Source organism: Tursiops truncatus, chromosome 3 (assembly GCF_011762595.2).
Source record: "Tursiops truncatus isolate mTurTru1 chromosome 3, mTurTru1.mat.Y, whole genome shotgun sequence".
Taxonomy (NCBI): Eukaryota; Metazoa; Chordata; class Mammalia; order Artiodactyla; family Delphinidae; genus Tursiops; species Tursiops truncatus.
In genome coordinates, this window is record NC_047036.1 from 156,995,170 (window position 1) to 157,013,740 (window position 18,571).

General features: G+C 44.2%; 1 protein-coding gene and 1 long non-coding RNA gene across 2 annotated transcripts; one reads left to right on the forward strand and one right to left on the reverse strand.

The window, feature by feature from the left end:
• Positions 1 to 689: 689 nt before the first annotated feature.
• On the reverse strand, positions 690 to 17,588 carry LOC101325273 (interferon-gamma-inducible GTPase 10-like). The gene is made up of 2 exons (XM_004316681.4): positions 17,351 to 17,588; positions 690 to 2,308 (listed from the first exon to the last, which is right to left on the reverse strand). The coding sequence occupies exon 2, from the start codon at positions 2,286 to 2,288 to the stop codon at positions 1,029 to 1,031; it is 1,260 nt and encodes a 419-aa protein (XP_004316729.2). The 5' UTR covers positions 2,289 to 2,308; positions 17,351 to 17,588; the 3' UTR covers positions 690 to 1,028.
• LOC141278376 (uncharacterized) lies at positions 11,480 to 18,172 on the forward strand. Its single transcript, XR_012331025.1, has 3 exons — positions 11,480 to 11,870; positions 12,702 to 12,764; positions 17,951 to 18,172. It is a non-coding gene; the product is annotated as an uncharacterized lncRNA (long non-coding RNA).
• The last annotated feature ends 399 nt before the right edge of the window (positions 18,173 to 18,571 follow it).

Below are 18,571 nucleotides of genomic sequence, written 5' to 3' on the forward strand. Positions count from 1 at the left end.
CTGAGCAGTGGGGGAACAGAGAGGAGCAGGGTGATTGTGGGCCCCTCATGCCCTACTTCACATCTCAGTGCCTTCCACCCACTGAGAGAGCCTCTGGAGTGTGGGGATCTAAGGGAAGGCCTCAGCCATGTACATCTCTTAGACCATACAGCATCCACCCTATACCAGTGATATAGGGAAGAAGAGAAGAAAGTCATACGTACAATTACAGTTACAGCAGAAGTGAGAATCCCCAAAACTCAAGACAGGTACTGTTGTTGTGTGCTTCTGTTTCAGAAGTTTGATATAAAATTTTGGGTGAGAGAAAAAAACACTCTATTCTCTCATTTATCCCAGTTCAGTTAATCTTTTCTTTCCTTCCTAATTCAACTTCACTCTCTCAAATCTCCTGTCCTTCATCGTGGCCTGTTCACTGGTCTCTTAATCCATCCAGTGTTGAAAAAGTCCTAGAGATAAAAACGCTGCCTTGGTTTCCCTCCCTTTAATCTCTAACAGTATCTAGAAATATTACATTCTAAACCATTTCTCTAATCCTGTCTTCTTCTACCTGCTGTGGTTCCCCATACACATCATCAACTGTTCACTTGGCCATATTCCCATAGTTGTGTATTTTCCCTTATTTTGATGAGGATGGTATTGAAATGATGACGGGGGATAATAATTCATAAAAAGCCAATAGATAACAGTTATCATAATTATTACCAAACGTTTATTATCAGAGTAAAACTTGCAAATGAAAAATACCTTATAACACCAGGAGATTAATGAAAGTTATATGGTGCATATCTGTCATGATTAGAGCAAAATAGCTTAGAGAGTACAGAAAAGAGGTTATGGTCAAATCCCCTTTACTTAGCAGTGTAGCATCAATGTGGAGCAATTGTCTTTTTCCAACAGTGAGACAATCTTTTTACTTTAGGGTAGTGTTGGCCTTGATGGTGGGTAGAAGAGGATCCTGCTCCCACCCAGAGAACACAAGACCTGAGGCCCTTTTGTTATTCGGTTAGGCAACTCTACCCATCTCTGCCTCATTCTCTCAGACTTCCGCTCTCTAAAGTCTTATGCAACAGCATTTTAACATCATCAGCCACCGTATTGATGAATTTCAAACGTAAAAAATACACTTTCAAAAATTGAAAGACAGAAGATCGGAGTCCTCCATTCACTGAGCAAAAGGATTCAGCGCATTTCATGGCCTTTGCTGCTATACTGTCATTCTTCACAAATAACCAGAAATCCAAGGACTTTGTGGAGCTCTTGATCTCTTGCACAGATGTGCCCAGTTTCTGGGCAATCTCTTTGACTGACTGCTCATCCAAACCAAAATAGCTTCGATAAAGGTTCAAGCACTTCTCCTGTTTAGGCAAGTCAAAGCCACTGAAGAAGGCCATGAAAGGGATGATGGCCAAAGCGGCTGATTTCAGGGCATTCAGCCAGATCTTCTCTTTGAGGATAACTCTCTTCACCTCAATGAAAGCAACAGACAAATTGGACAACTGGAGCACAAAGGTGTAGCGCTTATGTGCAGGGAGATCCTGCAGCAATGTCTCCTGCAGTTTTGGGAAATCAAACTTATCTGGGTGAAAGTTGGAGACCAGGAAGACACACGGATTAGATACTCCGATGTTGCTGAGAATAGCCAGGTAGTCATCTCGGATCTGCTGAAGGACTCTCTCCTTTTTGAAGGATATGTGTTTGCTTTTCTCTTCACTGTGTAATTCAACATCCACCATTGTTCTAACAAAGTAGAAATTCTTCCCCTTCTCCTTGATTTTCTGGGCCAGGAGAGCATCATTTGAGCTGAACCGTGAGGAAGAAATAATGATGAAAAAGTCATAGTCATCATCTCCCACAATTTCTAGATAAGGATCTGGAAGGGAATTGGGAGTCCCAGTTCCAGGCAGGTCCCAGAAGGTCACACTGGGATATTTCGGATGTTGATAGGGGGTTTTCTTCATGGTGGTTGGCACAACTCCAACGTGAGCAGACCCCTCCTCTTCATGACCAAGACCTAACAGGGCATTGATGAAACTGGACTTCCCAGAACCAGATTGCCCGATCACAGCCACATTCAAGGGAGCGTTCTCAGAGTTCTGAAGTGCTTCCTGAATCTCTTCAACCACCTCTTTTAGCTTCCCCTCCTGAAAGACTCTTTGAATACGTTCAACACTTTCCTGAGAGAGGATCCCCACTGCCTTGCTGATCAAGGTGGAGTAGTGAGGGACACATTTTTGGGCCAATTGCTCAAAATTCTTTCCTGACAGGAAATAGGAGGTGAACCAATCCATGCCAGTTAACCCTGGATGATCTGTGGAAAAGGAAGGGAATAAGGAGGTAAGGTGAATGAAGCAGCAGAACAGGCAGGTTCAGCTGAGGAAACACAGTGGTCTCAACAGATCGGTCCCATCTCTCACACTTACTCATGTTACTACAGTTCATTTATTTTTCCTGATGACTTTTGTTTCCATTGCTACAGAAAAGACTACCTGTTTTCTAAGCTGATGATTTATATGTTCCAGGAGTCAGGATAATGTAGAGACAGAATAATGGCCCCTAAGATGTCCACTTCCTGAACCCCAGAACCTGTGAATATGTTACTTATATAGCGAGAAGCACTTTGCAGATGTGATTAAGTTAATGATCTTCAGATGGAAAGATTATCTTGGTTTGTCCACATGGGTTAAATATAATCACAGGCATCCCTATAAGAGTGAGGCATGGCCAAATGCAGAAAAGAAGATGGGATAATAGGAACAAAGGTCGTAGTGAAGATGGAGGGAGGGCAATGAGCCAATGAATGCCAGGCAGTGTCTTAAGCCTGGAAAAGACAAGAAAATGGAGTACCTCCTGGAGCCTCCAGAAGGAACCGGTCCTACTGACACTTTAATTGGAGCCCCTTAAGGTTCATTTTGACTGCTCACCTCCAAAACTATAAAAGAATGAATGTATATTGTCTTAAGCCACTAAGTTTGTAGTAATTTGTTACAGAGCAATGGGAAACTAATATAGACTGTCTGTGTTTTCCTGAAACCTGAATACAGAGCCCAGCACCTTTCCATTCTGCAGGAAGAATCACTTAGGCCAACACATTAGTGAGCACAGACGACTTCCAGAAAGACCTTCACTTCCAATAACCTGCAGCAAATCAGGACAGGACTTGCCTTGTGGGAGAGGCAGGAGACAGAGACAAGCCCACCAGGTGGCCTGCCTGCCAGGATGTATGTTCCATAAGATGGACAACAAAGAACATAGTCATTGTGGTAATAGTTACCCCATGGCAGCTTAATGTCTATTTACCTCACTTTATGGACCAGTTTGGGTGGAAGTTAAAACATGTGACAGGAAGTTGCAGAGGAAGTAAATAAGAGCTCTAATTTTCCCTATCCAATTCAGCACAGTTTTGAAACATGGGCATCTGATTAAACCAAGGCAATTTAAAGAAATTATTAATATGATATTGATGACACCTCCTATCATTCACTATGAGTGAGGAAAGTTATACTAAGAAACTGTGATTTAAAAAATATTTAGGGCTTCCCTGGTGGTGCAGTGGTTGGGAGTCCGCCTGCCGATGCAGGGGACACGGGTTCGTGCCCCGGTCCGGGAAGATCCCACATGCCACGGAGCGGCTGGGCCCATGAGCCATGCCTGCTGAGCCTGCGCGTCCGGAGCCTGTGCTCTGCAATGGGAGAGGCCACGGCAGTGAGAGGCCCGCAGGGGTGTGCTGAACACCCTCCACTCCCATTCTACCTATTGTGCAAAGACAATTTTTTTTAAAAAGTAAAATCATTACTATCAAAAAATATTAAATGAATACATGTTAAGGATTTTATTTAACTGATCACTAATGAAGGAAATAAGCAGATGTTAATGCTAGTTGAAAGGGGAATACCAAAGAAGAGACACATCTATAGCTCAGGAATATTGAAATGAATGTCAAAGTGAGACAAGAGTGCTGTCTTCTAAGAAGAAGGTGGGAAGACTATTGAACCTCAACAGACAGATTGTATTTCTATATGGGTATGGACTAAATGTGTCCCCATAAATCCATAGATAAAATGTAATGCTCAAAGTGATTTTATTAGTAAATGGACCCTTCGAATGTGCTTAGGTCATGAGGGCAGAGCCACCATGAATGGATTAGTGCCCTCATAAAAGAGACCCCAAAGAGCTAGTTTAACCCTTCTGACATATGAGCTTAAACAGAAAAGACATTCATCTAGGAAGTGTGTTCTCATCAGACACCTAATCTACATGTGCCTTGATCTTGGTCTTTCATCCTCCAGAAGTATGAGAAATAGATTTCTCTTCATAAGGCACCCAGTCTGTGGTATCTGGTTATAGCCTGCACAGAGTAAGGAAATGGCGAAGAAATGAATTATTTTGCATTGCTGTTAATTACCAAAACTCAAAGAGATTTAAATATCTCTATGGTAATGAAAGGCTAGAATCAGAAAACCCTGAGTGTGCATTAAACATTACATAGTTTACTACTGGAGAAACCAGTAAACATTCTGTTGCCCCAGATTTTCTTACAACTTTCTCAAAGAAAGAAAGAAAGAATGAAAGAAAGAAAGAAAGAGAAAAAAGAAAGAAAAAAGAAAGGAAAGGCATCTTCAGACACAGGGGTTGTCTGTTCTTCAAAGAGGTTGGCATGAACTGCTGGATGGAATTCCAGCTCTCCACCAGCCAGCCCTGTCCTCAGCCCTCCAAGCACAAAGCTGGCCTTGGCCACTGCAGGTATAGAGTATGTTTTCCAGAGAGAAAACAGACTTCCTATGACAGAGATCAGATCCAAATGATTCCACTAAAACAGCAGAAAATGCTGAGACTGCGCAGGGCCATTCCCCAGAACTGTTCTCACCAGGAAATGCAGACACAGTGTGCTCCTGTGCTCACTGTAGAGAACAAACGTTAGCAAACCTCTGCTGCCTGAGTAATGAGGCCCAGAAGGGGGAGGCGTCAGGAAGTACAATACCTTCTAACCTGAGCCTCTCCCTCTGGAAAATCTGATCGATATTTGAGAACCCACATTTCAAGGAGGAAATGGGAGGACCTGCCATACCCTGTATGGTATATTTTCATGTATATTTTATACATTATAAAAATAAACAAAGTATATTTAATGCTGTACTCGGGTGCTGGCTGGCATAGGGATATACCAACTGACCCACAGAACACAATACCAAAATCCCTGTCTTGGACTCAGGCATGTGTGGAATTATGTTGAAAGGGAGACATATGGGTTGGCCAAAATGTTCGTTCGGTTTTTTCCATAAAATGGCTCTAGTAGCACTTAGTTATCTTTAACTTCATTTGAAAAAATTTTCCTAGAGTGTATGTGACAGCTGTCATATCAGTGTGCATTTAAAAAATGACATCAGGACTTCCCTGGTGGCGCAGTGGTTGAGAGTCCGCCTGCCGATGCAGGGGACGTGGGTTCGTTCCCCCGTCCGGGAAGATCCCACATGCCGCAGAGCGGCTGGGCCCGTGAGCCATGGCCGCTGAGCCTGAGCATCCGGAGCCTGTGCCCCGCAACGGGAGAGGCCACAACAGTGAGAGGCCCGCGTAACGCAAAAAAATAAATAAAAATAAAAAATGACATCAAAATTGAATTTTTGTGTAGCCATTTTAATATTGAAGATGGAAGAAAAAAGCAACATTTTTGGCATATTATCCTTTATTATTTCAAGAAGGGTAAAAATGAAACTGAAACGCAACAACAGCAACAAAAAAGATTTGTACAATGTATGGAAAAGGTGCTGTGACTGATTGAACATGTCAAAAGTGGTTTGCGAAGTTTCGTGCTGGAGATTCCTCGCTGGACAATGCTCCACGGTTGGATAGACCAGTTGAAGTTGATAGCGATCAAATTGAGACATTAAGTGAGAACAACCAATGTTATACCATGTGGGAGATAGCCGACATACTCAAAATATCCAAATCAAGTGTTGAAAATCATTTGCACCAGCTTGGTTATGTTAAGCGCTTTGATGTTTAGGATCCTTACATAACTTATGCTAAAACAAACCTTCTTGACCATATTTCCACATGTAATTCTCTACTTAAACGTATCTTTTTTAAAATAAATTGTGGTGAAAAAATAAATAATAAATAAATTGTGATGGGCGATGAAAAGTGGATACTGTACTATAATGTGGAATGGAAGAGATCGTGGGGCAAGTGAAAGGAACCACAACCAACTGCACCAAAGGCTGGTCTTCATCCAAAGAAGGTGATGTTGTGTATATGGTGGGATTGGAAGGGAGTCCTCTATTATGAGCTCCTTTTGGAAAACCAAACGATTAATTCCAACAAGTACTGCTCCCAGTTAGACCAACTGAAAGCAGCACTCGACGAAAGCATCCAGAATTAGTCAACAGAAAACGCATACTCTTCCATCAGGATAATGCAAGACCACATGTTTCTTTGATGAACAGGCAAAAACTGTTACAGCTCAGCTGGGGAGTTCTGATTCATCTGCCGTATTCACCAGACATTGCACCTTCAGGTTTCCATTATTTAGGTCTTTACAAAATTCTTTTAATGGAAAAACTTTCAATTCCCTGAAAGACTGTAAAAGACACCTGGAGCGGTTCTTTGCTCAAAAAGATGACAAACTTTTGGGCAGATGGAATTATGAAGTTTCCTGAAAAATGGCAGAAGGTAGTGGAACAAAAGGGTGACTATGTTGTTCAATAAAGTTCTTGGTGAAAATGAAAAGTGTGTCTTTTATTTTTACTTAAAAACTGAAGGCACTTTTTGGCCAACCCAGTACATGGAATGTCAGTGAGTAAAGAAGGCTCTATCAAGTAAATGGAGCTGTACAAACTGGTTTTGCATTTGGAGAATGTTACTGATTCCCTACTTATATCACTTTTGATAATCAACTCTAGAGGAAGAGTAAAGATCTAAACTTCAAATAGAAAACTCTATTAGAAAATATAGCAGATCTTAGGGTACAGAAAAATTTTTTAAACAAGATACCCAGAAGATAACTGTATAAATAAGATTGACAAATGGGGTGCCTTAGAGTACATTAAAATGAAAAGTTTCTGTTTATGAAAATAAATGCTTCAGGACAGTAAAAATTCTCCAGACATGTGGAGAAGATATTGGCACAAATGTCGTAAACTAAAAATCAATACTAAGAAGGTATTTTTAAAATGCCAGAGATCACTAAGAAGCAAAACAAACCAGTATGGAAGTGCAGGGCATGGGGGGAAATGAACAGATCTTTCTCAGGAAAACAAAAAACAAAAAAAACAGGTGTGGTCAATAAGCACACAGAAAGTTTAGCATCCTCCTTAGTAATGAGGCAAATGCAAAACTGTGCACAGTGAGATGACATTGTACGTCAATTCAATTGGAAAAATTTTAAAGTTGGACGATATTGAGTACTAGGGAGAATGTGAATCAGTAGAATCTCTGAAATACAGCTGCTGGGAATGTAAAATCAATACAATCACTACGAAAAAAATATGGATTAATTTTATTAAATTGTACATTCGTGCACCTTAGGACCCAGCATTTCCACTCCTAACATGGTACCTAGGAGTCACTGTGCAAAAACGTACAGGGGACATGTAAAATGTGTTCCTAACAGTCTTCATTATTGTGAGAAAGGAGAGGATAGCCATTGACAGAGAATGGATAAATAAATTGAGCTCTACAACACTGATCCATTGTTATACATAGGTAAATAAATCTTAGTAACACAACACTGAGTTTAAAATAAATAGAATTTAGTAGAAATGGTAGAAAAAAATAGTAGGAAAAAAGAATACTCTTTAAATAAATCTTCAAGAAAACACAAAAAAATATGGCTTAGGCATGCATATGTAAGTGATCACACAACAAATGACAGAAAGGAATCGTAAATACATACTTCATGACGTTGCTGAACAAGGGCTGGTGACAGAGTATGGAGTAAATAGGAACACATAGGTAAGTATAGTTATTGAAGACGTTCTATTTCTTGGGACGGTTGTTCAGTGTGTAGGTGATCATCATATTATATAAGTAAACAAAGGACTTTAAAAAGAAAAATATCTCAGTTCTTTCAAATTGGTGCTGCATATATTCTTTTCTCTGCAGTCAGTCATGAATCTCTCCCTACTTCCATAGTTTGGGAGCATCAGAGAAATACTCTGTCTGACACATAGAGAGAATCAATGCTATGATGGAAGAAAGACAGAGAAATCATTGAGGGAGGAGGTGGGGACAAGAGAGGTTGTCATTCCAGGCAGAAAGAACTGCAAGGCAAAGATGAAAGATCACAAATGAATTTGACAGCTAGCTGTAGATGCAGATGAACACATACAGACACCCAATTAAAAACTTCAGTTTTAGGGGCTTCCCTGGTGGTGCAGTGGTTGAGAATCTGCTTGCTAACGCAGGGGACACGGGTTCGAGCCCTGGTCTGGGAGGATCCCACATGCCACGGAGCAACTAGGCCCGTGAGCCACAACTACTGAGCCTGCGCATCTGGAGCCTGTGCTCCTCAACAAGAGAGGCCGCGATAGTGAGAGGCCCGTGCACCGCAATGAAGAGTGGCCCCCGCTTGCCACAGCTAGAGAAAGCCCACGCACAGAAACGAAGACCCAACACAGCAAAAATAAATTTAAAAAAAAAGAAAACAAACTTCAGTTTTGGGACTTCCCTGGTGGTCCAATGGTAAAGAATCCACCTTCCAATGCAGGCGACACAGTTTCGATCCCTGGTCAGGGAACTAAGATACCACATGCCGTGGGGCAACTAAGCCTGCGTGCCACAACTACTGAGCTCGCGCACCCCAACTAAAGAGCCTGCATGCCACAAACTACAGAGCCCATGTGCTCTGGAATCCCCATGCCACAACTACAGAGCCCATGCACCCTGGAGCCTGTGCGCTACAAATAGAAAAGAGAAAACCTGCGCGCCACAACTAGAGAGAAGTTCGCGCGCCACAATGAAGAGACTGTGCACCACAGTTAAAGATCTCACATGCCTCAGTGAAGATACCACGTGCCACAACTAAGACCCGACGTAGCCAAAAAATAAATAAAATAAAATAAAAGACACAGTATTAATTAAAAACACCACTCAGAGTTCCCCAGGGCTGGGCTGGTCCTGATTGTGAGGGTCACTCTGAGTCTGGTGCCCCATTTCATAGGCTCTGACCTGGAGCGGCCATTGCTCAGATACCCCTCAATGCACACCTCATGGTCCATAGTCAGACTTTCTAGCCCTAAGTCCACTGAGATCACATGAACCTTCCTCAGGACAAGAGGTGACACAGCATGTCATGGTCACTACTGTGTACCTACCAAATGGAATTGTTTCTTGGACTCAAGCACGGCTTCTGCCTTTGCAGGAGAAACTCCTAACAGGTCCCATCAGAGGTCTGTGAGTCTCTGGCAAGGTGGCTTCTCCCTGCATGGAGTAGGAACCCAAAGTAGGATCTGGGCAGAGTCCACAAGAGACATATAAAGGTTGCTGATTGCACTTTAGGGCCACACTTTGAAAACCTTTTCTAGGTTTGGGTTCTGCTTTCAGGCTAATCTATTAGATGCCTGAAATCGTTTGAACCTGGGCTCAAAGGCATTCCCAAGGTCCAGGCAGGCAGCCAAATTCAGCCTCTTTCTTGGTTGACCACCTCCTCTCATGTTTCTCCATCTTCTGGCAGGCCCTCAACCCATGTGATGTTTGCATGGTCATCACTTCACCACCAGGAACTGGGCAGGCTGGAGAGCTGAACAAGAGACTGTGTCAGGCCTGTATCTGAAACCAGACTAGGCCTGGGAATACTAGCAAAGCAAAACAGGGAACAGGAGAAAAGGGAAGGAGGACAGGCCTTAAATGCTTTGCCTAAAGCCCTCAGGCTGCGGTGTGGGCCAGCAGGGTTCAGGTTGAGTTCCTCCAGAAAAATCCTCTGCAAGTGGCTTAACTATAAAAGTGTTGCTAAAGTTGAAAATGGGTGTGGTCCTTCCATTACCTTGCAAATATTTACTGAGCTTTTCAGTTGCAATTCGGCCCTGTTCTGTGGATGACTGACAAGACTAGGCCTCTAATATCTCGGTCTCCTTAGGGCATCACACCTTCAGGACAGGGAAGTTATTCCTGGACCTCAATAAGGTCTCTGAAATGCAGAGGCAAAGCACACATTTCCTGGTTGGAGGAGGGGAGGAATGTCTCAGGAAATATCCTGTCTCCTGGTCCCACTCACGTAAGAAAAAGTCCAATTGGTCTCATAAACAATCTGCAGACTCTTACAGAGTTGAAATCTCCCCTGCCCTGGCTCAGTCCCTCCACCAAGTGAGAGAGCTGCAGCAGGGACAGGAAAAGAGTCAGCTTCTCCCTTTTTCTTCCTCCTACTGACCCTGTGACAAGGATGGGAACAATAAAGAGTAGGAAAGACACACTCAGGTGGGACAGGTTCAATCCTGCTGAAGCCCCTAGTGTGGTGACTGTCTCTCACGTAGGTGGGGCCATGGGTGGCTCACACTGACAACCCCATTGGGATCTCAGGGACAGGCACAGCCCAGACCTGCAGGCCTGCTACCTCCTCCTTAGAGTTGGGCAAGGTGGGTAGCCCCAGCCTCTTACCTCCTGATATCATCTTACCCAGAAAAGAACATCCAGCCCTCACTGTTGGCCACACCCCTTGCAACAAGTTCACTAAAGTGATCTTTGCCTCTCCCTTTCTTCAACCTTTCAACTGTCTTCTTCTGACCCAGAGAAGGAATCAATGGTGGCTAAACTGAATTCACAATCTCTTAGATGCATAAGAATTTCCTATCTTATTATTGACGTTTGCAATCTCTGCCCAAACCTTGGAAGCACTGTAAGCCTTGAAAAATTTCTAACTCTGTTACACTCACACAGTCCTCTGTCTGGGGCCCCTCTCCTGCCCACAGAAGACTTGGGGAGCTTTTCCTTCTGATCTGAGAGCGAGCACATGACAATCACTAGGATGTTAGGCCGATGCCCAGGGTCACCTGGCCAGCGGTGAGCATTGCTGGGTCTCAGGCCCCCAGCAGGTGCATTGACAGCAGGTAGGGGTCAGAGCTTGGAGTCGGCAGTGGTGGATGGAGAATATGCACTCTGAGCAAAGCTGGTGGTAGCAAGTGAACCCAAGTGCTGAGTGAGCTGGGCAACACCAGGGAGCATCTCTGCAGACAGTGTCTTGAGCCTCAGGAAGGGGCAGGGTCTGAGTGACGGTGAAGCTGAACGTGGACATAGGACGGAGCTGAGGACCAGCAGCTGGACCCAGGACACCCCAACTCTGTGCTTGGCCTCTGTGCACTGACTTGACATTGACGCCTTAGAGTCTCGCTCAGGCCAGTGCCCCCTCCACTACGGAATGCAGAAAGGAAACTGGCGCTCCTTTCCTGGACACCTAGAGTCATTTCCAGGAATAGAACTGAAACTTCCGCTGCCTGAGTCCCCCTAGAGCTGAGGTCCTGCCAGCATTCGGATCTAGAAACAACCCAGCGGAGAGCTCCAGTGTCCCCGAAGGGCCGCTGAAGGAGAAAACTGCAGGACAACCAACTGTCCTTGCCAGCTCCTCTTCCCTCCTTTCCCTCAGCTCTCCCTAGGACAACCCCAACCCTCCACAGTTCCATTTCTTCCTTCTGGAGCAACCTGAGCTTGGATGGTCCCAGAAGGAATTGCCTCTGTTTGGGGAGAGGACTGTTCCCCAGGGAGGGGTGACATGCCAGGAGGGCCACTGACATCTGTCTGATCACCGTCACCCTCTGCTTCCATGGAGTGCGTAAGGGAGAGGGCTCCTAAGATGGAACTTGTTTGATAACTGTGCTACTGTAAGGACATGAAAGGTGGAGCCCACACCAGGACAGGAGAACTTGGCATCAGGCTTACTCATTTCAGTGAGTTTTCATAGCAGGACCCCTCTCTGACATTCTTCAGGGACCACATCAGCACACAAATACCTTGCTGCTTCAAACCCATCCAGCCCTCCAGTGTGGAGGCAGTGTGCCTCTCATCTCCACGTTCCTGGCATTCGGGGTCTTCTGATGGAGACCACATGTGTAGAAGGAGGGCAGGACGTGCCACTCATACGCTCTTAGAGTCTAAGCTGGAAAAGGAGCCACTGGCCATTTCTGGGGCATCTGGAATTGTGAGTCCACTAGTTCCCCAGGGTGGACCTCCCATGGAATAGGGACCTTAGGTGGGCTTTCAAGGATGAGATGTCTAATGGGACATTTCAGTCCCCCTCAGTTTAATTGTGTATTAGCATTGGAGAAACTATCTCTACTGCAGGGTTCCAACTCTTCCCTTTACAGATGATGTCAGTGAGGTGGGAGCTTTTCAAACACCATCTCCCCAGATGTGTCTTGTTCAGTACCAGGCCCTTTGATGATGTTGAGGCTTAGCATACTTTCCTGGAATAAACGAGCATGTTGATTTTCTGTCAGCCTTTCATGATAACGACCAAATGGGGAACAAACTTGGGGCTTGACGTACATTGGATTCTGGGCTCACAGAAGTCCTCGATACCTCAGATTCCACATCTGGTGCAAGGTGGGCCACACTTCTCCATGGGTCCCTTTGGTTGGGGCTGGGGATAATTGGGCATGTTGGGAGCTATATAGAAACCAGCACGGGAAATCCACTAATGAGTGGTTTTCATTCTGCTTGTCTGAAGTTGTGAAATCTATTGTGTGGGTTATAATAAGAGTTTTTTTTTTTTTTTAAAGTTACCCACTGGAATTGAATAAAGTGAAGAGATGGCAAATTCTGTGGTAAGATCTCTTTTTCAGGTATGTGCCTGTGTCTGTGCATGTGTGTTGAGTATACTTGGTTCCTATGCAAAATGCATCTTTAATCCTGGACTCACTCATAAGACTGGTGGCAGAGGGAGAATGTAAAGCCAGCATTAGGAGCGGTTGGGAAGGAGTGGACAATTGCCCAGACCTTCACCTAGAAGCAATCATGGAGCAGTCCTGTGAAATTAGGGATTTCTCCACATGTCAATTTCTGTCTGCTTGTTGTAAAATTTACTTTAAATGGATGTATCCCCATGCTATCTTATAACCAAACTCTTAGATGGGGACCATTCCTACTATTTCAAGAGAAATTGAATGGATGCTTAGCTCTTAAGTGGTGGCAAAGGTGGCATTAGTGCTGTGAACGGCTCTGAGCTTACTGAAAAGTCCTGTATCCGTGGCTCACATTCAAAATGACCGCAAACCGCAGGTATTAACTTGAGACTCTGTGTGGCCTCAACTTAGTTGTTTAAGCAGAGAGTAACTGTGCTTAAGGATAATTGTATCCCATCTTACTCCACTGCCTAAAACCTAGCCTAGCCTCCCCTCTGATGTGAAGGCTTTGGGACTTGTGAAAATATAGTACCAGTAATATTGAGTTCATATCTTCAGAAACTATCACCTCCTTACAGAAGGGGTCTCAATAGCCCAAAGCAATCACAGGGGAAATGAAAACAGCACGTGAACTGTCAAATAATTCCTTCCTTTACTTCTTTATTCTAGAAGCAAATCCTCCCTTTATTCTCTAAGCACAATCATTCTTTATTCTTTCCTTTATTCTCTAATCAAATTCTTATTGAGTGTCTGCTCTGTGCCAGGCACTGTCCCAGCCCTGGAGCTTCAGGAATGGAAATCATTGATTTCATAGAGATTGCTTTCCAGGGGAGAGACAGAGGAGTGAGAGAACCAAGTGAAATGTGGGCCAAGCTTGATGTGATAATCAGAGAAGATTAGATTTTTCCCCTAGAGACAAACACACAGATGGGGACAAGGGCAAGGAGATGGTGGATTGTGAAGATGGGAAGGGCCTGAGCTCTACCAGACCAAGACAAAACCAGCACCCGGCTGTGCAGTCTGCTAACCTCTGCACTGCCCTCAGAGGGAAAGAAAGCCTTCCCTGGTTCTCTGTCTCCGTGTTTGAGTCCCTCTTTTACAACAGCGTTGTCTGTACCCTACGTAATACTGTGTCCTTTTTATAATTAATAAATAATGGGATATACATTTGACTGACTGCTGTGTCAGAAAATATAAAGTAGATCTATGCACATCAACATAGAGAGATGCCCCCAATAATACTGAGTTTAGGAAGTAAGAAACTGACCTTGTTAGGGGTTTTAATGTTTTGTTACATAGGCACGGTTGAAAAAGTCATTGACCACTGGTGATTGAACTCAATCTCCAGCCCTCCTCCACTCCCTGAAGTTTGGAGGGAGGAAGGGTAGGAAGGAACTGAAACTGCCCACCCTTTAATTCTGGCTTGATCTTTCTGGCCACCAGCCCCCATCCTGATGCTCTGTAGGCTCCCTGCCCCAATAATCTCATTATCTTACAAAAGACATTCCTATCACTGAGGAAATTTTGACATTTTTAGGAGCTCCTTCCAGGAATTGTGGACAAAGACCAAATAGGTATTTTTATTATAAAACAGACTTTAAGCTCAATACTTTTTGTGGACGATTAAAGGGATAAACATAAAGCATTACTATATAGCTTTCATGGGTACATACATACATTAATATACATTAATAAATATGTTCAAATGAATATCCTGGCCCATATCAAACTGAAAAGACTGCGGTAGTCTGTGATGGGAAGAGAAGTAAACCAGGGGAAAGAGGAGAGAGATTTTTAAGGTGGGTTTTAGAGTCACAAAAGGCAAGATAATTTGAAAATGGGCACTCCTATCATTTCCCTAGAAGTGAAACCACCCAGTCCAGGGGTGAAGACCTTTACAAACACTGTCTTCCCTTGGGAACCCTAAAGAGAGGTGAGATGTGTAGCCTTAGGGAACCTCCTTGTTCCATCTACTCAGTTCCCCCGCATCTCCTCCAGCCCCAACGATACAAGACCACATAGTCACTGATGACTCCCAGGTTTGCATGCACATCCCACACTTCTCTCATCAACTCCACACTCCAGACTTGTCCCTCCTGCAGGTGGCCCTCTGAGAAATGCCCTGAGGCGACCCCACACAAGCTCTCTCTTGCACGTGGCCTGGATCAGATGTATGGACCACACATCACCCCCTTCACCCCAACATACTCTCTGCCCAGCTCCTTCTTGGGCTTGCCTGCCACATCTTGCTAACCTGACTTTCACGTTTAGATATCTCAGGCTTGGGAAAGAGCCAGTTCGCTGTCCTCTAGCTGTTCTCCCAAAGCTCCTGCTAAAACCCTCATTCTGAGTTTGAAGTGAGGAGCAGGCATCACCCTCCATCTTTGCCCTGGGCATCCCACACCCTAACATCGCCCTCAAAATATCCCTTCACAAATTCCCTCACCCCAACCCTTTCGTACCTGCTATTCAGGTGAGAGCTTTGACAGTGGTCTAACTAGTTTGTGGCCACCTGATTTGAAATATCTATGTGGTGGTTCACCTTGAAATGGAGCAGCAATTATTGCCATGTATGAGCCAATAGGGAGAAAGAAAGAATGAGTCCCATTCTGATGTTACACGTAGCATCAAGGACCTCAGCCTGGAGAGAGGGTATTTTGAATGTATTTGAAATATGACCTTTAAGTCATAAAAACGAAGGGTACTAGAGCAATGAGAAGACATTCTCTTTCAAAGGTGAAAGAAAAATCAGATGAATGACCAGCGTAGGGGATGTAATTGCCACCACAAAATGCTTCTCTAATATGAGGATGATTTTAGGTTGGTTATTTTTAAGAAACAGAAGACTCAGGAAGTTGTCCTTTTTACCTTCCCCTTAACTGCTTAAAAGCATTTAGATGGGGGGGCTTGTTCCAAGAAGGGAGCTGTCACCAGAGGTAACTAAAAAGAATATGAGCTAGACATGTAGACTGGGAAATTTACCAAGGTCTATATGTTCACGTTCCTGTCTGTGTCTCATTGCCTTTACATGGCGGTCACATACTTGTTTACCAAACATTTCCTCTTCCCATTACCCTGTGCCTTATCTTCCTCACCTTTGAAGCCCTACGCCCTTAGCCCCAACTCCTTTGCTCAGAATGAATATATAGCCTTGATTGCCTGACTGCCTCTGCACCCCATAATCTTCTGGAGCCCTCTTTCATAGGTATAGTAATTAAATTTGGTTTTTTCTCCTGTTAATCTGCCTCATGTCAATTTAATTCTTAGACCAGCCACAAAAACCCAGAAGGGTAGAGGAAAATTTTCTCCTCCCCAACACCATTTTGTTAAACTAAAGCAGGAAGTGGGTGTGGCCGACCACTCCCTGCTTTGTGTGCACGTCCCCCCGACACAGTGTGATCTGAAATTGGGGTGCCCACAGCATAGGGGAGCAAAATTTCCTGTCCCAAAATGTATCTCTTTGGCATAGGATTATTTTAGGATGATTATCTTTAAGAAAGAGCTTTTATCTTCTCCTTAACTGCCTAAAAGAACTTAGATAAAGGGCCTATTTCAGGAAGAAGAGCTATCACCAGAGATTTCTACTAAGACTATGAGCTAGTGTGGTAGACTTGGGGAAACTTCGCAAGGCCTGTTTGATCAAAGTCCTCTCTGTTTCCCATTGTTTCTGCAAGGCATGGCAAACAATTGTTTACCGAACATTTATTTTTCCATCGTCCTGTAAAATGACTTCCCTCTTCGAAGTCCCAGACTCCTACCCCTGCTCCTGAAATCTGAATAGCATATAAGCCTCAATTGCCTGAACGCAGGTGTGCCTCACAGTATGGAACCCCTGCACATTCAAAGTTAAATTTGTGTTTTTCTTCCATTAATCTGCCTCATGTCATTTTAATTCTGAAACCAGCCGTAAGAACCTACAAGGGTAGAGGAAAATTATTTCCTCCCCTACAACAGGCTCAGTCCTCACCCTGCTCCACATACATGCGCCCTTTAGATTATCTTAACCTGTCCCATGTTGTCCGGCACCATCTATGTGCTGGCAACTCCCAAATTTATATCTCTACCCCAGGCATCTGTCCTGACCTCAGACCTAAATATCCTATTGTTTATACAACATCTCCCGCTTGTATGTCTAGGATGATCTTTAGTAACTGAACAAGACCAAACCTGTCTCAAGCCCCCATCCCTCTCTTCCCTTGTCTTATCCCTTTCAGGTAATATCAACGCCACCCCTCATTTGCACATGGGGCTGTCCGCATAATCTTCTTTCTCTCACACTTCACACCCCCAATCTTGCAACCTGACCAAATTTATCCAGAATCCAGTCACTCCTCCCATTCTCACCACTATTGCCCTAGCCCTGGGCAGTTCTCGACCCTCCCTCACTCCCTTAACCACCTGAAAAGGATGACCAGGCCTTCTGCACCAAACCACAGCTCTCCACCAGCCGCCAGCCCTGCCCCTCAGGTCCCCAAACAAAAAACAAGCATCCCGTCCCTGCAAGTGCTAAGAGTTTGCTCACTCACCAGTTCAAGAGAGAAAAGACATTTCTGGTCAGAGCGCCGACCCGAATGTTTCCACTAAAACAGTAGAAAATGCAGAGTCTGCTGAAGTGCTCCCCGCAGCCCCCAGCACAGGAACAATCCAGAGAACTGTCCTCGCCCAGATAAAGGCAGACACAGTAGAGAGCAAGGACTGGCAAACTTCGGTCCTGCCTGGGAAATGAGGCCCAGGATGGGAGGCAGCAAGGGAGTACAATAGCCTCTGACTTGAGCCCCTCCCTTAGGAGGAAAAGATTGATAGTTGAAACTAACATTTCCAGAAATGAAAATGAAACCAGGGAAATCGTGTTTATGTCTTTCTCTATAGCACCACATTTTCCAGTAAAGAAAATACAAGAGTGTGACTTCCAGAGGATCAGTGAGTAAGGAGAGGGCAGAGAGGTACTAGGGGTCAGGAAAGGCAGGTCTCTTAGGACCCCTGGGAGGTCACCTAGCCAAGACACCCAGGGGAGCACAGAGGACAGGGAAGAAGGAAGGCTGTGAGCAACTTTTCAAAGCTTCCAGTGAATGAGGGAGAAGCATTTCTCTAACTTTTCTCTGTCTTTTTTGTTCTTTCATCGTTAGGAGACCTATACCTGACTGCCACATTGTCAACCCGGGGCCTGGATCACTCTGGTGGGTCATGGGGTCACATCTGATGAGCGAATCAAACTATCAGAAGGACCTCTGGGGACACAAGGCAAAACCGCAAGGAGCTGGGCACAGAGAGGAGGGAGGAGTCTGGATTCCTAAATTTACATGGAAGATTAAGGAGAAAATACCAAATTTTCTTTAGAAGAAGAAATGGGAGGGTTTGCAGTACCATATATGGTATTTTTCATGTATATTTTATACATTGTAAAAATAAAGTATACTTTAATGCTGTACTTGAGTGCTGGCACAGGGATGAATGAACTGACCCACAGAACAAAAAAAAACCGTACATTCATGTACCTTGAGAACAAGCATTTCCACTCCTAAGATGGTACCTAAGAGTCACTATGCACAAATGTCCAGAAGATATGTAGAAGTGTGTTCCTAACAGCAGTCTTCATAACTGTGAAAAAGGAGAGGATAACCAATGACAGAGAAGGGATAAATAAATTGACCTCTACAGCATCGTAAAGAATGGGTCATAGATATAATAGATAAATAAATATTAGTAGCATAGTGCCGAGTTTTTATTTTTATTTTTTTGCAGTACGC